We start from the raw sequence: 25,045 nt of genomic DNA on the forward strand, positions 1-25,045 counted from the left end.
TGCAATCTAGCGTCTAAGTGTAAAAAATAAGTTCGATTGAATTTGCATCTTGTCACTTTAATTTGCAGAAGAGAGAGTCGATGAAGAGAACTCTCTCATGTTACTTTCGCCCTTATTTAAACTCAATCTAGATATTTGTTATTATTTTTTTCAATTTGCTTTTTGCGATTTTTTGTTCGTAAAAGGTTTAAAAGGCAGCACAATTTAGATCGATGTAGATGTACAATAATTTACCTGCTGGATCTTTTATTTTTTCGAGTGTCAAAAAAGTGAGGTTAAGCTCCACCGTGCAATGTTCTGCATTTCTGACAGTTCTCTGCTTTCAAACAACAACAAAGTTTTAAATTTGACAAATTGTAGATTCCATTTCTGAAAGCAAACAGCGATTTTTCAATGATAAACAATTATTTTTAGCGAAAACTATCGATCAACCACACGCGGAAATGGATTCCGCTGATGAAATGGAACCACTGGTTGCGACGGAAGATGAAGATGCCCCGGAGGAAGAAGGTGAGTTTTTTTTTTTTTGACACGGTTTAACCCACTGCTATTTCAAAATTTTATTTATGTACGATTTTCACCGCGTTTTAGGTGACCAACAACAGGACGAAGAAACTATGGATTCCGATAATGGTAAGTACATTTAAGATTGAACAGCGCCAAGAAGACGGGTTCTTGATTCAGTGACACAGGGACCATTCAAACGTCAAATTTTCTGTGAGAGTAAGCGGTCCAGCATAAACTTGTGCAGAATTCCATAGGATGTTTTAGCATAGCATATGCTCTTCAATTTCGCGAAACCGTGTGCCATGAGATTGAGGCGACTCACTTCCTAAATTGTTCAAAATGTGGTCGACTGTGAAATGAAGTAATTCTAATAGGAATTAAAACGTGTTTGAATGTACTGCTCAAGCATTGCGTTGATGAAACACTGTTAAAAGTTGTAACTTAACGGTTCCCCTCAGGGAGGGTGCAGGCACGTCAAACTCGAACAAACTACGCCTACCTAACATGCATCGAGCGGGCCTTCCCAAACAACACAATGCGATTTCGCGGGCCATCCCCATCGGCAAAACAAACCGATTTCCAAGTAGGATTCGACCAGGCTTCTGGTCGCGTTGCCAGTCACACTAACACACTCGCAAAAGATGAGCAGTAGGCCTACCTAGCCGCTTGCGGGTCCCCTGGTTCCCCTAGTTGCAGTTTTCCACAAGAGTTCTGTAGGACAGTTTAGCAGTCGAACTGCTATGACACGGCATCAAACAGGCCAAATGCACATATAAAACAGAAATACGGCTTATTCAAATGCTTATTGGTTACTTGGGAAGATTTATTAGATAATGCTCACATGAATGAGATGAAGTTTTGCAACACTATCAAAGAGATTCAGGAGGTTTCAGGGAATGTTTAGAAGGGTTTCAAGCTTTTTCAGATGATATCCGAGATAAATCTCAAATAACGCCTCTGAAACCACCTTAACACCTAAAACTCCCAGGAACACCCCTACAATGCCTCTCAACTTCTAGGGACCCACTAAAATCCCTTGAAGCCGCTTGAAAATTCCTAGAAAGCTTCTGAAACGCTTTTGATTGCCCTGCAACACTCATGTAAATCCATGGATCACCCTTGGAACCCCTTAACCCACTGGAGCGCCCTGAAACACCCCTGATATCCCCTTACTTCTTTTGATTCATCTCTGGAACACACCTGGAACACCTTTAAAACCTCGTGAAATCACCTGGAACGTTCCTAAAGCCCTCTGAAGCACCCCTGAAACGCCCCTGACACCTCTTTGAATGTACTTTTAGGTAAAGTGAATAAGTCTGGCAGCCAAAACTTTTTTTTAATTAACAATGAAAATGTTATTTTAAACAATGTTGTTTACACTTCCAGTAAGACATTCTTTCCAGTTCATGCCAGTAATTTACCAAAAAGTACTTCATTTATCCGGCTATAGTTTTCATAGGAACTTTATCTAGCATTTCTCAAGAAGTTCGCCAAAAAAAAAAATTCTTTAGGATCCGGAAAAAAATCTCAACGACCTAGTTCTAAATTTTCTTAAATTCATTACTGTTCTTAGAAACAAATGCATTGAAAACCATACTAAAGTCTATAAGACTACTAAGGAGCAACGCCAAACTTCGCATGAATACTTGACAGGAAACCACAAAAAATTGTTGTTGGAAAATATTTGAGCAGTTACGTAAGATATTTTTTCTAAGAGTCATCGAAATTTATAAGGCAATACTTTGAGTTTGGGTTTCTATATTTTGAAAAATGTATTGATTTTTTAATTTTATACGAAAGAGCACCTTTTTCTGAGCCACTGTGATTTTTTTTCAGATTTTTCGAACTCTATTTTGGGACCTAAAATCAGTTTCAAAGAGATTTTTTTAAATCACCTTTTGACAGCTGGGCAACTGCTTGACAACTCCGCCCAGTACAAAATGTGAAACTTCGAATTGATTTTTAAATAGGTTCCCGGGCATCAAAATTCATGAAAATTTGGATTTCGGCTCAGTTTGACATGCAGATTCAGAATATGGAATAATCTCAACATCACTAAAGAAACCAATTTGTCAAAAAAAATCACCCTTCGGATTTGTGGTTTAAATTTTATTCAGGTATCCTGGAAAATAAAGGGAGAGGTTTGAAAAAGAAAATTTAAGATTCTTACATTTTTTTACGAACATTTGGGTAATTCGCCAATTGTTGAACGGTTAGTACTGGCACTTTTGTTGTCGTTTGTTTTTCCGTGCATAATTCAACTCAAGTTGAAAATTATCCAGTGAACGTCTAGATTCACTCATTCCTTATACTACCCATTGAACTTGTATTCCCTTAAATTCCATTTTCTAAGAGAAAGTAGAACATTTGTATGGGAAGTCTGTAACCCAAATGTTGAACGCTTCCTTAAGCCATAACTTAAACTAGCTCATCCTAATGTTGGACGATTCTCGCTAATTGTTGAACGATTCAAGCTTTGTTCGTAATTGATGACGTATAACCCGACATAAACCTCTCATTGCCTTCTTTTATTTTGACCACCAAACCCGACATAGACTCAACAGTTATCGGATGAAGGTCCAACAGTGGTCCAACATTTCGTGGATTTTCGTGTTTTGGGCCTGTGTGGCTATCGCATATAGTTTGGCAGCACTGTCGATTACCTCTGTCCGGCTGCGTGCTTCAATCCCACTCTACACACACGCGCGGCTGCAAGTCCCATTCTACACAGCGGCGTCATGCAAGACGTCAGCAGCCCACGCGGTCAGTCAGCAGGCAGCAGCAGCATAAGTTAACCGCATCGCGTTGCATCGTAGGGATCCGCGCGCTGTGGCCGATTCCTCGGTACCCGAAGCGGCACATTGGCGATCCTGCCAGGCTGCTGGATACCTAGCAGTTTCTTAAACATTTTAGAATTGTGTGCGAGGAATCGGCCATGGCGCAACGGGGCCGAGTTGTGTTGGAGAGAGTTGTTTCGCGTGTGTTAAAAGCGGGAGTGGCGTTGAGTTGTTTGTTGTTTTTTTTTTTGTTTCTGCAGCGTTACCGGAGATTCGGGTGAGTTGTTTGTTTTCTTTTCCAACATTTTGTGACAACTTGGGTTGTGAAGCCGGGAGGGCAGGTGTCGAAGATTTTTTTTTCATTTGCCAGTCGTGATTCCCATCCCATCAAGCAGGTGGCCTGTCGATGGGAATTTGCGTGTGGTTCACGTGAAGAGAGGCTTACTCATTTTTTTTATTTAGGGTAACGGTCGAATTTTGGACCCCTAAAGGACATTAGTTTGAATTTAAGCCAAAATCTAACAGATTCAGAAGGTATTTGGTATAACAATGATGATGTATGATCGTAAAAGCCTCCGCTATCTGTTAAAAATACCCGCAAGGTAATTTTTGGCTGAAAATTAGATGAAAATAACTGATTTTTGAAGCATAACTTTTCACTGTTTAGGACACTTCAATACATTTTAGACCCTCTTCAGTATATATTTTGGAAACCAGTTGGACCAGTTTGAAACTATTTTCGAAGAATATGCCAATATATGGGGGTCCCTATTACATTAGTACCCTATTGCACCCATAATGAAAAGCTTGAGTGCGTCGATTGTTGTTGCCTAGAATTGGGGTGTTGCCTTATTTTCGGCAATTTGAAGTAAAGTGGAGACTGGTTTAAGCTTTGAGCTTGACAATTGGCCTTGTTGAGGGTTTTGGACCTAACAGGAGTTGCTTCAAGGGAACTCGGGTGGAATCGTGGTTCCGTGTATACTGTCTTGTTTGTTTGTACCGTCGTGAATACTCAAGCTGAACACTGGCAGTGAGTCAAAGAAATCAACACCATTTCCAATTTCCCACAGAGCTGTAAGCTTTGATTTTCGAAAGTATCGACATAATAAATTTTAAATAAATTTTGGGCATTGTGGGCCTATTAACTAGTTTTGGTGGTCAGAATTTTATACAATAAACAAACAGCAAGTAAGCAAACTTTTATTCGAGTATTTGTATACTTCCTTGCTTTGATCATAGTTTCGCTAGGATTCGCTGAAGCGATTTTTTAACAAATCCTGGTAAAAAAAACCTGTACTGTATGCCATTGAACTGAAAATCTGTGATGTTGTAAAAATGTGGTGATGTGATGAAACATGCAAATCTTGAGATTTTGATTCCCCACTAAGGGATTAAAAATCCATTTCTAGTTTGAGCTAGAATTGCAAATTGTTTAGAGTGGATGAGGGTGACCACGCTATAAGTTATTGGAAGCGGATCGGGATGACCGCGCTATAAGTTATTGGAAGCGGATCGGGATGACCGCGCTATGAGTGATCGGAAGCGGATCGGGATGACCGCGCTATAAGTTATTGGAAGCGGATCGGGATGACCGCGCTATAAGTTATTGGAAGCGGATCGGGATGACCGCGCTATGAGTGATCGGAAGCGGATCGGGATGACCGCGCTATAAGTTATTGGAAGCGGATCGGGATGACCGCGCTATGAGTGATCGGAACGATTGGCTGGTTTGGAACGGATTGGATGATTACCATCCGGAGGTGTTAATGTATAGATCGAATAAGACGTGAAGCGAAACATAGTAGGAAAATCTGAATGTGTGGTTTTGTTCATCTTCTACCAATGTTTCTCATATGGATGCAGTTTGAATTGAATTGGATTTAGATCGAACTTCAAAATTTTCAATGAAGAATTTCGATTGGATTTGAAATAGATTTCGATTGCATTTAAATTAGATTTGTATTGCATTTAGATTAAGTTTGGATTGACTAATGCTGGATTTAACTCCCATTAGACTTGTGCGATTTGAGTTAGATTCTAAAAAGATTTAAATTTAATATGGATTTGAATTTGATTTTATTTGGATTCAAAAAATGTTTGGATTTGTATTAGATTGAGATTGTACTTGGACTGAATGTACAAAAGAATGCATTGGACACGTGGGACCGCGCTGACGAACAGAACGTCCGATTAAAAGAAGGCGCGGCGATTAGTCTTTATCCCAATTGGTAACAGATAATTACATGATCTCGAGAATTTTTGTTGGTGACAAAACATAAGCTAAATTTGTTGCGTACATTTCAACTTTTGAATAATTGATCATTACTAACCCGAAATCGAAACTGTTTGATGGTAGGTCTTTAACAGCGTTGCAGTGTTTGCCGACTCGAAGTTACCGCTCAAAAATCGCAATGTAAGGCTTTTAAATATTTAAACTCGTGTACGATCTTTATCCTATTCTGTTCAAGTTGGGGCAAACCTATGCCGCATTGGGTGGATTGTCACAACAAATGCAGATTGCGACGTTGTCATTATTGTTGCGCGATGGTTTAAATTTGATTCAGTGGCAATACTTAAATGATTGTAATATATGTTTTTGCTCCAAAGCTACAGTATCGGACAAAAAAAATGCACCATGTCAGAAACTGATCGTCTTTCCGCATTATTGCCGTTCTTGGAAAACAAATTAACATAAGTACACAGGCATTCGATTGTCGGTACCTTAAGTATACAAAAGACGTATAAGGCTCTATATCATTTTGGCATTTGTGTGATCTAGAGCCTAATAAGTAACACAGTGATTCAATCGAGATGGACATAAAAAATGCACCAGCCTTAATTATTATTCACAAACTTTATTAATTCAAGGGAATCCAGTTTATTTCTCAACATTTGCAATGCTTATTCTTAGTATTTAGTAGCGTAGCCATTTGATTTTATGACGGCTGCACAGCGAGCTGGCATGGAGTCAACCAAAGTATGAAGTCGATCAATTGGTATTTTAGACCATTCCTGCTCGATTCCCGCCATAAGATCATCCGAATTCCTGTACGTCCGAATGCGAATTCGCCGTTCAAGCTCCTCCCATAAGTGCTCTATCGGATTTAAGTCCGGTGATTGCGATGGCCACTCCAAGACAGTCACTTTTTTCTTAGAAAACCATGATTGGATCAGCTTTGATGTGTGTTTGGGGTCGTTGTCCTGTTGAAATATCCATCCTTCGACCATGCTTCTGGTGGCATATGGAAGCATAGTAGTCTCCAACAAGTCTGTATACACCGGAGCGGTCATGGTGCCCTGAATTCGACGTATAGGACCGATGCCGTTACGACTGAAGCAACCTTTAAAAGAAAACATTTTAATATAGTACAATTGCGCTCACTTTTTTAATACTTACCCCAAACAATGACGCTTCCGCCACCATGTTTGACCGTTGGAACTTGATATCTCGGATTGTAACGCTGTCCTTCTGGTCTACGGACATATCTGATACCATCTGATGAAAACAAATTAAATTTGCTTTCATCAGACCACAAAACCTTCTGCCAGTCAGACCTCGACCAATGTTGGAACCGTCTGGCAAAATTCAGTCGAGCCTTCCGGTTCTTTGCCGATATGAGTGGCTTCTTTGCTGGTCGGCGAGCAAACAATTTGCCTTCGCGAAGACGGCGTCGAACGGTTCGGGAACTGAGTTCCAGCTGCAAATGTTCCTTAGCGTATTTGGTGACATCAGTTGCATTCTTTCGTGGGTCATTTTTAACAATCCGGATCATCGCTCTATCTTCCCTATCGGATGATTTCCGTGGACGACCGCTTCCTGGTTTCCTCTCCGTCGACTGAGATTGCGAAAACGCCTTGAAAATTCTCCCTACCGTCGAGTGGCAGACACCAAATTCCTCAGCGATTTGACGATGTGTTCTTCCAGCTTGTTTAGCCCGAACGATGGCTAAGCGCGCATCACTACTCAATGATTTCTTCATTACGAGTAGTATTTAGCTTAATCACAAGAAAAAAAAATTTTTGGAATCAACACTGAATAACGAACACACAGCAAAACACTTGGTGCAATTTTTTTGTCCGGTGGAAATTTGACAGTTCAATGTGTTGTCAAATACACACTTAGAATGATTTGGCAAATATTTTATAAAATTAACCCTAAATGAATTGTTACATTCAGGTGGTTTAAATACTATCGGGTTTCTATTGGAATAAACTAATTATATTATAAAAAATCCTAAAAGAGTTTGTTTAGATGGCTTGGTGCAATTTTTATGTCCGATACTGTAAGTGTACCTAATACCCCGGACAGACATGTGATACGAGTGTGATACACGTATAACGGCCCTCACTGTCAAGAAAATTTCAACAAGACTGAAAGTATGAGTAGTGTCAAGAATTGACTAGTTTTTCAATTATTTCCCCTCATTCTGGGTTCAGAAAAACTACTACTTTTTCAATCGAAACAGTGAGCTTTATGCCGGCGATAAAAAAAATTGAAGAAAAACCAACGGATATGTCGAAAACAAATAAAACAATACTTTAGGGTAAGAAATCAAGCTTTGAACTAGTCAAATTGTAATCTTAATTTGAACCATTTCGAAATTCATTAAAACGACGTACTTTCTAGGCAAATATTGTCCCGATAAAGATGTTAAACAGCTTTCCGTAATATAACCTGATAACATGAACTTTAAAAGCATTGAAAAAAGCGTTTTTGTCATGGAAAACAGGCAATTGAAAAATCAATGTGATTTCACTCATTTCCCCCCAGAGAAAGCACATTTTTGGTGCACTCGTACAGCTCTTTCTTTGTATTACACGCAATATGTGAACACGTCAAATGAAAGCTTATTTATCGTAGAATCGACCAACCGAATAATATTCCACATTATTTGTCATAAAATTATCAAATTTAAGTAATTCTTACTTGGAGAATGTTATCTTAAGTTGAACCATTTGTAATCTAAATTTGAACTAGTAAACGGGGGCGAGCTTCCAGTGTTGGCCTGCAGACTGCGCTAGTGGTTGTTTTGTTTACTCTTGGGGGATGAAAAATTCCAAATTTAGTTTCCAAGTTCCTGACGGTTTTAGATCATTTTTAGTTGAAATTCCACGGCCTAATGAAAAATAGTTATGAGATTTAGCAGATCCATGTGTTTTTCTATTGTTCAGCACGAAATTGGCTGTTGTGGGAGATCCTCGAGCTGCTGCCGCCAGTAGTTCAAATTAAGATTAAAATTGGTTCAAATTATGATTACGATGGTTCAAATTAAGATTAAAATCATTGTTGACGAATAATTTTTCAATGAAATTCAGTGCAAATACAAACTTTTTACCACTTAACAGAAAGCTTATATCCGTGGCTTTCATGTGCATACGATTTTGCCGTAGTAAATTATTTCCATGTGGGAGAAAAAAACACTCAAAATTGGAGCTACTTCGGAAAGCAGCAGTTTGGTTCAACTTTTGATTACCTACCCTACTATAGTTTTGTTATTAAAAAGTTGCCTCGAAAGGATTGTCCAGTACAGTACCGATTCGTTCAATAAGGGGCTTGTTAGATGGGCTGTCTCGATGGTTGGATGTTCGATGGTTAGGGCAACACCCAACCCTAAAAAGCACTGTCATTGTCAAAATCGATGTCAAAACGAGTTTGACACCTGGCCGTCGTCCTATCGCAGCACCTGTTTACAGAACGCTTGTGCAGGTGTGTTTTTGTTTCGTGACGTATTTCTCGCCAGTTGCGTGTGTCTATAACATTTTGATCAATTGCCAGTTGCCTCAACGAACGAACACGATTCGCTTATCAGGGCTCAGTCGTGACATAACCAGCGAATCCGTGTTGTAATATAAAAAGTCATTATAGTAACGAAAGTAAACATGTATTTGCATTTAATTTAAAATTTCAGGACCCAATTTAAAGACTTTTTAAAATTATCGGAGGTTCGATAATATACAGAAAAGAGAGTTTTCAGTTCCCTATTGGTTGAGGCTTATAATCACCTTTAATGTAAGAACGGAGGGTTTCCAGTCCTTTCGCAGATATGAAATTGTTCGGCTCGGGTATGGTGTGTCATTGTGCTGTGACTTCTCAACTGAACACGACGAATCAAAACATCTGTTTCGGAAATCACCTTCGAAATCAATAAAAAAAAAAGAGGGCAGGACGTTTTGCTTTGAAATATTTACCGTTAGTACAATATGCAAGGGAAATTCATTCTTTCGGTAAGTTTGGCTTGTATTGACCTTTCTTATATGTCATTCTGCCAGTAAATTGACACATAGTCTGAGAACGTTCGGTAGTATTAGAAAAGATGCATATAGAAATGAAAGTTTCTTTGTTATAATTGTGGGGAATGCCGGTCGGATAGCTCAGTAATTACATTTCATCAACTTTCTCCAATAATTTCACCTAGCTGGAGCGCCTAGCAGCCGCAATGAAATGCTAAATGGGGCCAATCAAGGACCAATTAATTTAAAATGCGAGTCATTACTAGTGTCAGTGCGAACGCAAACAAAAAAAAGTAGGAAGTCATATTGAGTATATTCCAGAGTAAAACACTTTTTTTGAGAGGAAGGGAGATGTGTGGCTATCGCATATAGTTTGGCCGCACTGTCGATTACCTCTGTCCGGCTGCGTGCTTCAATCCCACTCTACACACACGCGCGGCTGCAAGTCCCATTCTACACAGCGGCGTCATGCAAGACGTCAGCAGCCCACGCGGTCAGTCAGCAGGCAGCAGCAGCATAAGTTAACCGCATCGCGTTGCATCGTAGGGATCCGCGCGCTGTGGCCGATTCCTCGGTACCCGAAGCGGCACAGGGCCCAATTAGTCATTCAAATGACAAGGAATCGCTTCTCATTTGAAGAGAGCTCTGGTGGACTGAAATCGTTTTTACCATGACTAGATGCAAAATATGACTGAAAAGATTTTACTACAAGCGAAAATGACTGAAGAAAACAACGCCTTTGAAAGCCCTTGAAACAATCCTGGAAACCCATGGGACCAACTTAACTCCCTAGAACACCCCTCCCTGAATCCCTTGAGAACCCGTGGATCACTCCTTAACCCCCTGGAACGCGGAGTATTTCACATAAGATCCCCCTAACACTCTGAATCCCTCTGGATCACCTCTGGAACGCCCTTGAAACACATTGAAAACTCCTGGAACCTAACTGAAGCCTTTTGGAACACCCCTGGATCATCACTGGAACGCCCTTGAAACCATGCACGGTTGGGTAAAGTGAAAAAAAAATGTGGCAGTCATGCTAACATCGTAGGTTATGCCAGGGTTCAACAATTGAATCCTAGATGCATAATGATAGCTATCATTATAATATGATATGAAAAATGTGTTTTCAAATGAAATTACAATGAAAATGTGATTTTAAACTATGTTTAACTGTTAAGGACATCCTTCCAGTTCTTTGAACAGTTAAGTAGTTACTATAGTGTGGCTTTGATATTTGTGGTCAAATTGCCAGCGAAGCTTATTTCGTAACAGCAATTTCTTAATAATAATCTTAAGAATTGTGCAGTTTTCGCGTCATCAGCGGTAAAAAAAAATTCAATCAATATTTTTGACGTTAAATATGTTTAATTTTGTAACTTAATTGAAGCAATATCGTGACACACATGTATACGCATTAGATTGGCCCACATTTGTATGAAACGAAAAAAAAGTTTTCAAAATTCACGGGGTACCCTCTAGAATTGCGCCCTTGGCTGAGTAGAACAATCTATGAAAAATTCAGCTCAATCGGTTTAAAACTGAGCTGGCGCAAATGAGTTTAAGGTTTGTATGGGATGTTCAGTCCAAATACATGAGAATTTGGATGACCTCCAGTCGCTCATTCAACACGCCGTTTTGGCGAGTTCAATTTGGCTCAGAATTGAAAGAATGGTAGTTGATACCCTAAGGAACAACTTTGTAGAAGACCATGTCATGATAAAACTTAATTTGGTTGCGGTTTCAGTTAACGAAAACAGTAGAGGGACATCTTCCTCCGTTTACTCTCGGTTGTTACATGCAGCACGTGTTTGTCGGTCGAAACTTGCGCGCTATATCATAGGCGGCTATGTTGTCCTTCATTTCCATTGCTCACGCACGTGGATGAGTAATCCAGACAATGAAGAATTACATAGCTGCTTATGATGTAGCGCGCAAGTTTCGACCGACAAACACGTGCTGCATAAAACAACCGAGAGTAAGCGTGGGAAGATGTACTTATCCTGCTATCGTAGGCTGAAAACGCAACTAAATTAAGTTTTATCATGGTCTTCTACAATGTTAACACCGCTAGCCATCATGGTTTCCCATAGCGGAAATCATCATGGTTACAGGTCGCAAGCCCTGGTAAAGTGTGGAACGTTTTGATGGCTGTGATCCCTGACCATCATGTAATCAAAATCCCAGGGATACTCAAGTAACCATACTGTTGGGTTGTGGGGGTTGCGTGTGTGGGGTGCATATCTTGACAAGCATTGCTATGGATCGTTAGGGCTGAGTAGGAGCGGGGAATGGATTTACGATTGCCTAATTGCGATTATACCTACTGGTATAGTCGTGGTTCAACAGTGGTGGCGCCGATTTTCGCTTGTGTTCGGCCTAGGTGGTTTGTTTAGGCGGTGCGGGTAGGTCTGTATGTACTTCGTACGTGCAGTGCGTACGGCTTCAGCATTGTGGTTACTTGGGTAGTGTAGGATAATTGGGTTTGGGACTGAGGGGGTCGTCATTAATTCTGCCGACACCATTGAGTGCTCATTGTTGGCGGTTGTGTTGGTGACGATTTCTTCAGCTTTATAATCTCATTTATACCACGCACAAACTTTGGGAAGAGGGACTGCTTTGTAATGCAAGAGAGGGATTTAAACTCTGCGTTACGGGTTGGGTGAGGTCATGCAGATAGAAGCAACCCAGGTGACCGTGCGGCTCGGGTTGTGATGGATGCATGAGTGCAGTGTGTGTGTGGGGTGCGCTACCCTGTGGGTGCAGTTGAGTCCGGGTTGGAGTGGAAAGAGACCCTTCTCTACCCTAGATCGGTTTCGGTTGTACGGGCGGGGTAGTGTTTGTCTTATTTGTAACGTGTTGTGCGTGATTTGCGGCCCGAGCTGCGTGGTTACTTGGGAAGTATTGTGCTCTGCAATCTAGATTTTGGTTTTAAGGTGAATCTATGGCTGGGCTGTGCCTCGAATTTGTTGGGCGCAGGTCGGGAGAGCTGGTGGCGGTTTGTGCTGGAGGGTTTGCTCGATTGGTTATTGTTCGTGCAGTTGAAAATCGGAATTATTGACACGCGAAAATCGATGTTTCTCCTAAACCGTGTGTCGGACGTACATCGGGTACAGTGCGCTGGATAGAGGGCCAGGTCCGCTGTCCAGCGTACTACGTCCGACGTTAGGTTTCACGTATGAATTTTGAGAAAATTCGATTGTCGGGTGTGGGGAAACTTCGGGTTTCAACCGCGACGGCAATATTTTCAGGTGGTGGCCAGTCGATCGACTGTTCGCGCAGCCTGTCATTTGGTTCTTGGGGTTTGTGCTCTCGAGGTTCGGGGCGTTGCTTCATTGTATCTTCGCTTTAATATTAATATTCCTTGTTTGATTAACTGACTATTATGTACAGGCGCTTAACTCATTCTATATCATAGATTGCCAGATTTAAGGGTAATGGTTCAATAGGATGTTAGCAATCAGAGTGGATTAGAACGAATTGGCGCCTACAATACACCAACACTAACACACATACACCAATACTTACACGCACACATGCACCTACAACTAGCTGTAAAAGACCAGTGGGCGGGACAATGGCGCCTACCCAACAGTTGTAGGTGGGGTGTTTGGCTTAGCTACATGACTTGGTCCGGCAAGCCCATAAACATCAATTGGTAGACGTATTGCCTAGTGAAAAGACAACGCAGATGGGCGAAAGCCAGGGGATGCGTTGATAATAGCAGAATAGCAGAATAGCAGATATGGTCTTCTACAATGTTATTCCTTTGGGTATCAACTACCATTCTTTCAATTCTGAGCCAAATTGAACACGCGAAACTTGAGTGAGAGACTGAAAGTCATCCAATTTCCCATATATTTGGACTGAACATCCCATACAAACTTTCAACTCATTTGCGCCAGCTCAGTTTTTAACCGATTGAGCTGAATCTTTCACAGATGGTTCTTCTCATCCAAAGGCACGATTGAAGAGGGTGCCCCGTGGAATTTTTCGACATTTTTGCCAGTCTAATACGCATCTACATGTTTACAGTGAACGAAAATTACTTAATCTAGATTTAAAATAAAATTTTCAGAAACTGTTCAACAATTGTCGAATTGCCTTATACCATCAAAAAATAACTTATGAAAATGAGGAGTAATGTGTGTATCATTTCTTCAATACAGATCAACAGCAAGACGAAGAAAGCGATGCAGCCGAACCAGAAACTTTGGTAGAAACCGTACTAGAATCGGACAATGAGGAAATTGAAGCGACGGATGCCGGAGACACCGCAGTGCAATCGGGAGAGCATGTCGAGGAAGATGAATCTGCAGCAGAACTGAGTCAGGAACACACTGGAAAAGACCAGCAGGACGGCAACAGCAGTGTGGAATGTGAGATGTTTGAAGAAATTGAACCGGACGAAGAGAACGCAGACGGAGGGGAAACGATTGGGATTGAGCGAGAGGACCACGATGAAACGTTTGTTGAGAATTTCTGCGGCGAGGTTGAAATCAAAGAAGAGGAACCTGAAATCGAACAAGAGGAGGAACAGAGCTATCTGGAAGATGATCCAATCATGGGAATGCCTGTTCCTATCAAATACGAGGACTCCGATAACGATGACGTACAACCGATGGTTCAAATTAAAGATAACACTCGAAAACAAGGGAAGAAGAAACAGTCATCGTCAGATACGGAAACTGCCGACGAAGGAGACGATTGTGAAGTTGTTCTAGTGACGAGTCCCATCGGCGAGCATGCTTATCATGCATCGCCAGCAGTTCCTTCCAGAGTGCAGCCGAAAAGGAAAGTGACCAAAAAGAAAACCCTTCCGGCAGCTGTTTCCCCGTACATGGCGCGAAATGTGCGGAATTTTCTTCACACGAAAAATTCCACTCACACCTGCTTGGAGTGCCAGGGCCAATTTTTCTCGGTCGTTCAGTATCTGAAGCATCGCAAGCGACATCCCAAGGTGAAAAACTTCCCCTACCAGTGTCGGTATTGCCCGTCCCGGTTCCGACTCCACCGCGATATGCTTCCTCATCTGTTGACGCACTCGAAGCTGGAGAAATTCACCTGTCCCATGTGCCCGGTCCAGATCTACTCGGCTCATAAGCTGGTTACGCACATGCAAGTGCACCGGTCCAGTCCGAAGGAGAACTACTACTTCAAGTGTGTTACGTGTTCGGTACGGTTTTCAAAGTGCAAACAACTGGAGGATCACAACCTGGTATCCCATCCGAAGTTCGTCAATGGCGTGCCGGTGCATCCCCCCGGAAGAATACATGTGACGCCGAAGAATCGCACCCGAACGGTGCACGTCTGCTTCCACTGTGGCAAGGTGGAGGGCACCTGGCCGGAATTGCTGGTAAGTTAATTATTTATTATTTGTTAGAGATTATTTGACTGTTAAAAGCCCAGTCCAATTAGTAAAATTCTATTAATAACTGGACTCAGACAACAAACTAGAGTTGGCTGAACATTTTGTAGTAAGCGTAGATTGTGTATCTAATTAATTATGTTTATCAATACAGGGAATCCTTGATTTGCATATTTAGCATTCTATTTTTGTGCCATTTTATGTTTAGTAGGTTTAATGTTGATAAGGGAAAATTACAATTTTAATATGCATCACATCAATACATTGATCGCGCTATTTTGGTGAGTGTACTGCGTGCCAAATAAACATCGCACAGCTTGCGTGGAAAGCTTTCGGTTTGGGCTTTTGAAGCAAAAGCTTGTCCGTGTCTGTCTTCGCTGTCACGCTAGTGAGCGTAGATTGTATATCAAATTATTTATATTTTTAAGTACATGGAATACAAGGTTGGCATATTTAGCATTCTATTTTGTGCCATTTTATGGTTAGTAAGTTTAATGTTCATAATGAAATTAAATTTATAAATTAGCATCACATCAATAAATTGATAGCGCTATTTCGGTCAGTGTACTGCGTGCCAAATAAACATCGCACAGCCACAGACAAACAGACGTAACACCTTGAACGATTTTCATGGAAATCTATCGCCCAGCTCACACTACCATCACCTGGTGGAAAAGTTGCACGAATCACTGTGTTGTGCCATATCGTCAACAGAAGGCGCTAGTGTGAAACGTCAAACGCATAGAAAAACGATGCGCGCGCCTCTGGTTGTGAAAGCCACAACTATGAAAATTTAAAATGATCGTTAAAAGCGTGGTCGATGGAAATTTCACAAGTGTTACGTCTGTTTGTCTGTGGCACAGCTTGCATGGAAAGCTTTTGGCGTGGGCTTTTGAAACCAAAGCTTGTCCGTGTCTGTCTTCGGTTCGAGTGCGTTCGAATGAACGGGGAAAGGGCAGCCGTTGATGATGTGACCAACGCGTGTGAATGGGATGAAATGATTGAGGAGTGTGCGAGAGAGAGATGGATAGATGGCAGTGTGTGGACTCGGGTCGGGATCAATGATTTCGGAACAAAAAGCACTTCAGTTTGTTAACGAAATTTGTGTCTTACGGACGTTTCATGCGCAGCGCGCGAATGGAAATTCCTGACGAGTTCCGCGGTAAAATCCGACGAACCGCGGAACTCGTCAGGAATTTCCATTCGCGCGCTGCGCATGAAACGTCCGTAAGACACAAATTTCGTTAACAAACTGAAGTGCTTTTTGTTCCGAAATCATTGATCCCGACCCGAGTCCACACACTGCCATCTATCCATCTCTCTCTCGCACACTCCTCAATCATTTCATCCCATTCACACGCGTTGGTCACATCATCAACGGCTGCCCTTTCCCCGTTCATTCGAACGCACTCGACCCGAAGACAGACACGGACAAGCTTTGGTTTCAAAAGCCCACGCCAAAAGCTTTCCATGCAAGCTGTGCGATGTTTATTTGGCACGCAGTACACTGACCGAAATAGCGCTATCAATTTATTGATGTGATGCTAATTTATAAATTTAATTTCATTATGAACATTAAACTTACTAACCATAAAATGGCACAAAATAGAATGCTAAATATGCCAACCTTGTATTCCATGTACTTAAAAATATAAATAATTTGATATACAATCTACGCTCACTAGCGTGACAGCAAAGACAGACACGGACAAGCTTTTGCTTCAAAAGCCCAAACCGAAAGCTTTCCACGCAAGCTGTGCGATGTTTATTTGGCACGCAGTACACTCACCAAAATAGCGCGATCAATGTATTGATGTGATGCATATTAAAATTGTAATTTTCCCTTATCAACATTAAACCTACTAAACATAAAATGGCACAAAATAGAATGCTAAATATGCAAATCAAGGATTCCCTGTATTGATAAACATAATTAATTAGATACACAATCTACGCTTACTACACATTTATCAAAAAACTTTCTCTCACAGGTTCACATGCGCATTCACAAGGGTCCCCTGGCATGCACGATCTGTTTGCTGTCACTAAAAGGCAGTGACGAATTTGCCGAGCATGTCGTCAAGGTTCACAAAGATATGGGTGAGCTGACTTACCACCAGTGTAAGAACCCATCCTGTCCGCGGGAGTTTATCTCTCCACGAGAGCTGAAAGCGCACGAAGCTACGTGTGTGCCACTGGGAGGCGAGTACCGGTGCGAGATATGCGACCAGCTGTACCGGGAAGTGGACCACTTTATCACCCACATGGAGCTGCACTCGATGCTGTCCAATGAGCTGGGCCACAAGATGTGTCCTCACTGTGTCTTTCCGACCAACGACCCGGGGGCTTTTGCGGCCCATCTGGTCAATCACCATGGCTATCGGGACAAGGTGGAGACCTTGGAAAAGCTTTATTCGGAGTATCTTAGACAGGACGAGGCTGAAGGTACATCGGAGGATGACAGTGACTTTGGTGGACCGGAGAAGCCTAACGAAGCGGAGCAGGAGAAAAAGGCGCGGCACATAGCCGATGATGTTGTGCAAGTGTGTGAAAGAGAGTAATCGTTTGAGTAATCGTTATATGTAAATATAAATCTGTATGAAATGAAAGAAATGTTTTTTTTTTCTTGAGTGGCCCAGACATCTTGTTACTTCGTTTGTTGTCATCAGACAAGATTGAAACTATTGAAAAAATGTAAGAAAAGTGAGATTACCTACTAATGGCTGCTGAGCCATGCCGGAATGGAAGTGGTTTGGTGTAGCAAGGTAAGCTAAATTCATTGGAGACCTTCGGAAAACAACATGATGATTGTAATGTAATCTTGTGACAAATGCCTGGCCACCCCACGAACATTTTCCCGCAAACCAGTTCATTTAGCTTCCCCGCCAAATATAAAAGGAACCAACAAGGAACGAACTCACCGGAAAATCCTATTTAGGGTATCGCGCCACTTGGGCAGGTTCTTTAATGAAAACAACTTCCGTTAACAATTCATCTGTATGAATAAACTCAAAGCAACTCAAACCAAGAAGGAATCTGGAAAATCGTGGGACACAAGGAGGACTCCTGTACCTAGCAGATATTTCCGACAAGCCGACGATTCTGATGAGATGCTGTTAATTCTAAGTGGAAATCCGCTGCAAGATTTTTTTTTCCAGAAATTCTGTCAGAATTTATTTCTGGAATGCCTCCCACGATTTCTCACAAAATTCCTTCCGTATTTTTCACGCTAATTTTTGGTGTTGCTTTTTTTTAATTTTCCCCGGATAAGTAAACTTCCGAATTACTTCCAGTATTTTTTCAGGAGTCCTTAAATCTGACCAATTACTTCTGGAGTTTTTCACGGGGATGCTACAGAATTTCTACCCGGTTTTGCTCCCAGAGCCCCTCATAGATATTTCCCAGCGTCCTCTTGCGTTTTGCTCAAAGAAATTTCGTAAGATTTCTACCAGAATGTATCCCGCAATTCTCCTATAATATCTCTCAGGATTCCTCTCAGAGATTTTACACGATTCTTTTCGGTGTTCCTCGGGGGACTTCCCCAGGTGATCTTCCCAGAATTTCTCTCAGAGTTGCTACGGGAGTTATTTCTGGGATTTCTACTAGAGTTTCTCTAAGGATTTTTTCATGTCATATCAAAGTTTTTAATGCAATATCCTCAAGAAATTTCTGTAAGCTTTCATCTAGAATTATTGTTTCTACGTGTCTACAGCAGAGAATTTGTTATAACATATTTGTTATTACAAATTCTCTGGTCTACATGTGTTTCAGCCGAGACATTTCTTAAAGGTTCTTGCGTGGTTTATTTTGAAGTTACTTCTGAACTTCTCCCAGAAAATTCCTTCCGATGTTAGATTATTTTTTTCCGGAATACCTTCTGGGATTTCTGCAGGAGCTATTTCAGATATTTCTCATTGAATTCTTCCCGTATTTGTTTTTCAGAGTAGTTTAACCGGATTTCTTGCACTGATCCACCTGAGATTTTTTTTTTACAGATTTTCTCTGCATTATTCCCAGAATTCTTCCCGGAATCTTTACCGGAAATTGTCCCGAGATTATGGATACTCCTTTAAGGATGCATTTAATAGGTACTCCCACAGAGTTCATGCAATGATTTTTCCACGAGTTGTCCTCAGAATGACTTTTCCTGGGATAACCTATTAAATTCCTTATAATAATTTCCCGGAGAAATGTTCAAAAAAAATCCAGGTGAAATCTTGCGAGAAACTCCGCTAAGTCTTAAAAAAAATCTCAACAGGAACTTCAGAAAAAAAAATTGAGAAATCTCGGAAAGAGTGATCCCGAGATGAAATGTTAAGGACATCAAAGGAAGAACTCTGAAAACCTCATGGAATCCTGGGAATAGTTATGAGCGAAATTCCGTGAGGAAATCCAAGAAAATTATCGAAAAACATACCGGGAAAATCCCGAAATAAACTATTGAAAAGCTATCCCGGAAAACTACTAGTGGCATTCATGATGAAACTTAGTGAGCGATAAACTCTGAAAGCATATCGGAAAATCCTCTGGCAGAAATATCGGGAGGTACTCCAACAGTGATAAACTTCTGCGGACATCCAGAAAGGAACTCTGGTAAAAATCCCAGGAACAACTCTAGGAAATTTCGAAAGATGTTTTCTTAATTTTCAGGTTCTACTTATTCTACTTTATCGATCATGTTGCCGTCTTTTTTATGCTAATGTTACATATGTCAAAATGACCTGAGAGTTGTCAGTCATTTTGAGGTTAGGTTCGTTGGTGTAATAAACAATTACCGCAAGCCGTCTTTCAGTGTAGTCACAACGTCGCTAATCGGTTTGGTGCTGGCGCCATAACCCGGGTAGAGCTTAATGGCAAAAGAATGGCAAATTTTACCATTAAAACAGAATGTTTGAATGGCAAAATGTGTTATTTGTTTGTTTGAAATAAGAGTTAAAATAACAAAAATAATAACAAAATTTTGGTAGCAGAAAAACTTAAAAATAACTTATTTTGCCATTGCAATAACAAAGTAATGGTAAAGCATGCGGATTAAATTGAAGAACAAAATTAGTTATTATTGAGATATTGATAACAAAATAAGACCCAAATTAACTGTTATCGGTGAATAACAAAATATGACATTCTTGAGATATTGATAACAGAATAAGAACAAATTTAGCTGTTTATGTGGCGATCAAAATAATGGTAGGTTTAGTTGTTCAAATTCAATTTAAAAAAAATGGTAGATTCACCTTTTTCTTTTTTTTTTCTTCAATAAAATTTAAGCTCATAAATCAATGTAAAAACAGTTTTATTTTGTGGAAATTAAAAACTCAAAACGAAACGAATTTAAAAATCTACTCTGGCTTCTCCTATTTAGGAACGTTTGCGCAGCGTAGGGTTGTTTGCGATAACATTCGCGATATGCTTATTAACCATTTTGGATTTCTCCATCGCAATCCCTACGGGGTGCTATAATAGTTAATGGTATATTAAGAGTAAAATATGTTATGGTGCCTAATGTTTATAAATAATTTCTCACAATATCAAAATAATGGCAAATTTAGCTAGGAATGTAAATTATGTTATTGTTTTGTTATTTTATACAATTCATTATAAAAGGTGCTAAATTGCAAGTTTTACCATGATAGTAATTTTTGTTTTTGATGTGTTATTAAGCATTATTCATGAATAACATATCAATGACAAGATTTGCTATGATTGTATATTTTGCTATTGATTTGCCATTTTAAGTTTTTCATAATAACAGAAGAATGGCAAAACGAGATATGATGGCAAAACCAGTTATTATTTTGTCCTTTGTTTGCCATTAGCCTCTACCCGGGAATACATACTAGGATGCTGAAACTAGGAAACAGCTTAGGATGCAACGCCCAGTGGCACAGCCGAAATCTTCTTGACACCTGCTGCGAGGATCCAACTCGCGCTCCCGAGTACGGTGCGACTTAATGCTTGATGACTTTCATCGTTATAGATGATTGTAGCCTCATTCAATAGGCATTCAAATGGGTAACACTAACTACACAATACCTATTTGCTTGATACTTCAGCAGAAATCACAGCAAATCACAAAACTTATGCATTTTCATCCTGTTTTTTGCGATTTTAAAAGTTAGTTCGTAAAACGGAAGTGGTGCAAAAAGACCATCTGCCATTGGGTAAGATGTCACTTAATGACAACATTCAAAAATGACGTCCTTCATTCGAGACTTTAATACCAACTACTATTTATCTTCAGTATTATCTCTTTCACGCTTTTTCGTATACTCAATTCATGGAGTGTTGCACTTTTACAGACCCCCACCTCTTTAAATTATGATTGTTATATTTGAATTACCCCTAACATGGATAGCATAGGCATCAACAACCTTGCGTCTCCATGTGTTTCTCAGTCTTCTAGCAAACACATGGCTGATAACAAAATCACCAGAAACCCTTAATTGCAAACAAGAAAAACCAGACGTTGTCAAATTTTATTTGGAACTCAAAATTTTCTGTGGGTTTGCCTGCCTGGCTTCTAGAAGGATTCTTTATGCAAACACATCTTGGTACCATTCACCTACAATAATGATAATATCACATTCAGGAGTGATTTTATGAGTTGGACCATTTGACCCCATCAGTGCATTTTGGGCCGGGTTCTCCTACTTGTCAGCTTTGCATGCTTATCTGCACATTCACAGTTCTTAACTCAAGGTTTTCTCTACCAGACGAAGGTTTTCTCGTATCAGAGACGAAAAACGCTTTCAATTTTATAACAATTTATTGAGTATCGACGTGCCCCAATTGACATTTGACTGGTAGTTGAAAAACGGCCTGATTTGTCTCACAATCACATCCTGGATCGTGATCGATCTGCACACTCCACTAAAAGTTGCCATCCTGCACTCGTTCCCCGTGCCACCACCAAATTGCGACAATATCCGCAACAACGGGTTTCCCGACACGTATGCTTCCGCTTCGCAGATCACTTCCCGGCGGCATTCATCCGTCGCGTCCGGTGCCGCCAGCTGTACGATCGCATCTATCCACTGGTACTCGTTCGCCCTGCCGTCGCCGTCGATCGATCGTTCCCGGCCAAATCCTGCTTCAAAAGAGGCCCAAATCACATAAGCACTAAATACGAACACTGCTTTGAACACGGCCAACACGAAGGCCGCTATGCCCCAACCGTAACCGAAAGGATAGGCAACTGCGAAAAGATCAAGGAGTTAGTGAAACCTAGAACGCACGTCAACTTGCCAAAATGATCTTACCTTACCGGAATGGAAGAACGGTGAGTCAGGATACTGCTGACGGGCTTCCACGACTGCGGCAACGACGGCTTCATCAGCCTGACTCGCTACGATAAAGCTGCCGGTACATACAACGAGGAGTACAATTTTGATCATCGTGCTTCTGTTTTGGGCCGAGCCCTATGAATCAGCTATTTATACTAAGTAGCGTTTCGAATGCGGATTTCCTTCCTGGGGGAAGGCGCTAATTGTGCGATAATTGGACGATTACAACAACAACAAAAAAACGGAACACGGCGTTGGCGTGATATTGGAGTCGGAGTGGATCAGTCGTTTCACACTCCAAAAACATTCAAAATGGGTATTCCGTGTGATCATTTTTAAAGCTGACGCAATGTGTACACCTGTTTCCAACACTGTGCTGTATTAAATTTTCAGTCGGTCTAGGAACTTTTCGTAATGAAAATTTCCTTGAATTCCTTGGCCATAGATTATCTTCGTGCCTGCCATACGATATACTCAAAATAACTGGGATACTCAAAATAACTGGGACAGGTAAAATTTTCACTTTTCAAAAAATGTTCAATTCGCTGTAACTTTTCGATAAGGGTACCAAATATTCTCCAATTTTTACTGTAAGTTCATCAACTAGTTGTGTATTAGTGGTCAAAATTTGGAAAAGATCGGGCACGAAATTATAAAGATTCTAGAAAAAGGTATAATTATTCGATAGTATTGGTATACAATCGGAGCCGTAGAAAGAACAACTTGTTTGTACAGTGGTTGAAACAGGAATGAAACTTTATTTAAACTAACTTAATGACATTTGGGAGTGTACTGTGTTACTGTTGGGAGTGTACTGTGTTGTTATTTGGGAGTGTACTGAGTTACTGTGATGTGTTTTAGTGTTCTACAGACTACTGTGATTGCTAGTCTTGACGCTTCACACTCCAATACTCCTCCTCGACAAGATCTGCCAAAACTCCAATCTTCTCCCGTAATGTCTTGATCCTAACGTTTTGTAAAGGTTTCGTCAGGATATCTGCTAACATGACTTCAGTGGGGCAATACTTCAAAGTAATCTCCTTCTTGTCATTCAAGTCACGCACATAAAAATATTTCGTATCGATGTGCTTTGTTCGTTTTTCAATTTTGTCTCCTTCTACCAACTTGATACAACCTTGGTTATCTTCATATGTGGGTACTGGACTAGAAACATCTTCACCGAAATCTTTTAGCAACTTCTTGATCCAGCTAAGTTCCTGGCATCCTTCCGTCAATGCTCAGTTGATGACAACAAATTCAGCTTCAGTTGATGACAACGAAATGCAACTTTGTTTTCTTGACGCCCAGCTGATCAATCCTCCTCCGAAACGTACTATGAATCCGGAATTTGATTTTCTGTCTCTATGGTTGCTTGCCCAATCTGCATCCACAAACATTTCCAGTCCGGTTGATGATGATCCAAGGTGCAATCTATGCTGGCTAGTGCTATGGAGATACCGCAAAACCCGTTTTGCCTCTTGCCAGTCACGTTGTGTAGGACAGGAGCACTTCTGTGCCAAAATTGACACGCTTTGTAGTAACCCGAGTCGTCATGTCCCGAAGGAATCTTCCTCCGGTCAGTCCCCGCGGAAAGCAATCAGGAATCCGGAATCCTCAAGCGTCTAATTCCCGTCGCTGTTCGATTACCACCCCCGTTCGCGCGCTTTTCTCTTTCCCCGCTCCTGTCAATCGTTTCAAGTTCCTTCATTAAAGGTGAGCCTGTTATGTACATGCATTAGTATTAGTGGCGCAAGGTTAAGACCCTACATCCCACCTTTCCTTTAAAACTGCGAACTAACTATACCACGGAATTCTTCTTTAAATCCTTGCACATTAAAAAGTTATAACAATATATTGTTCCTAACTTACATAAACAGAGAATGAAATGTTTGGAAGTATGATGCTAAATAGTGACATCTGATTACCATCTTTTATACAGTCAGATACGCAGCACATATCCATTACATGTCATTGCAGTATGTGGAATAACTACGCCTTTATGGTGGCTCACATGTTCAGTTCACTGAGAGAAACATCCCCCACATCACATATCCCCTTCTCATTCTTTTTTTTTTTGTATTGTATTTATTAGAGATAAAGTTGAATTGATTTCATGTAAATACAATAATAATTTATATCAATTGAAATGGCTTGTAAAAACACTTTAGTGTGCTTAAATATGCCGTTAACAGCACACCATGGTTGAATCCAACCGTACCACCACTGTTAGACGTGCTGCGAAGTAGTGGCGCAATAGTTGAGCTTTTAATGATACAGTAGACGTTCGATAAGTGCAACATGTTTACGTTTCAGTTACCGAATGAAGTTTACTAACTGCATCGACTGACAGACGTTAAACGGTTGTCAATTTTTGTTGGATGCAGCCCAAATGCACTCAAAAACATCGAAATGCAACTATAGTGAATCAGCAAATCATCGCAATTCTGTTGACGTTTCGATTTTGACAGATAGCGGTGTGATAACTGCAAATTTGTTGCACTTAGTGAACTTGAAGATAGAAAGCGTTGCAGTTAAAGCGCTTGCAGCGAGCGAAAGTCTACTGTACTATGGGAATATGACAGCTTTTCCAATACGAGTCAGGGCAACTTTTTTTTTGATAGTTACCGCTGCGGGAAAATGAATAAGCTAAAATGATAATGATATGTGGGCTGCACAAGTCTTTACGAGATAAATAATTTCTGTAACAGTTGCTTTAAAGTCAGTAGATAACAGATCGCACTTCAAGTTCTTGAACTTTGATGTGCTTTACGGAAAGAAAATAGAATAAGATTATATATGTTTTCGTATACCTACCAAATTCTTAACCAAGACAAGTTAAGCTATCATGGAGTAGAACAATACAATAATTTTACTTGATG

The 25,045-nt window shown here is 40.6% G+C and overlaps 2 protein-coding genes across 8 annotated transcripts in view; one reads left to right on the forward strand and one right to left on the reverse strand.

Moving 5' to 3' along the window:
* LOC109423319 (zinc finger X-chromosomal protein) overlaps window positions 1-17,487 on the forward strand; it is a 33,488-nt gene extending 16,001 nt beyond the window's left edge. For all 5 annotated transcript variants that reach the window (XM_062854221.1, XM_029870585.2, XM_062854220.1 and 2 more), the window contains 4 exons: window positions 415-510; window positions 592-633; window positions 13,685-14,871; window positions 16,875-17,487. In XM_062854221.1, coding sequence (XP_062710205.1) covers window positions 415-510; window positions 592-633; window positions 13,685-14,871; window positions 16,875-17,444 — 1,895 coding nt within the window. In that variant the 3' untranslated portion in view covers window positions 17,445-17,487. The remainder of the gene's footprint in view (window positions 1-414; window positions 511-591; window positions 634-13,684; window positions 14,872-16,874) is intronic.
* Window positions 17,488-21,630: 4,143 nt separating this feature from the next.
* LOC109423266 (uncharacterized) lies at window positions 21,631-22,326 on the reverse strand. 3 transcript variants are annotated; one of them, XM_062854223.1, is made up of 2 exons: window positions 22,148-22,326; window positions 21,631-21,973 (listed from the first exon to the last, which is right to left on the reverse strand). In XM_062854223.1, the coding sequence occupies exons 1-2, from the start codon at window positions 22,275-22,277 to the stop codon at window positions 21,639-21,641; spliced, it is 465 nt and encodes a 154-aa protein (XP_062710207.1). In that variant the 5' UTR covers window positions 22,278-22,326; the 3' UTR covers window positions 21,631-21,638. The 3 variants fall into 3 exon arrangements, with proteins under 3 accessions (XP_062710207.1, XP_062710208.1, XP_019553744.3); XM_062854224.1 differs by having other exon boundaries at window positions 21,631-21,970; window positions 22,148-22,323; XM_019698199.3 differs by having other exon boundaries at window positions 21,631-22,078; window positions 22,148-22,310.
* Between the last annotated feature and the right edge of the window lie 2,719 nt (window positions 22,327-25,045).

Source organism: Aedes albopictus, chromosome 2 (genome assembly GCF_035046485.1).
Source record: "Aedes albopictus strain Foshan chromosome 2, AalbF5, whole genome shotgun sequence".
Classification (NCBI taxonomy): domain Eukaryota; kingdom Metazoa; phylum Arthropoda; class Insecta; order Diptera; family Culicidae; genus Aedes; species Aedes albopictus.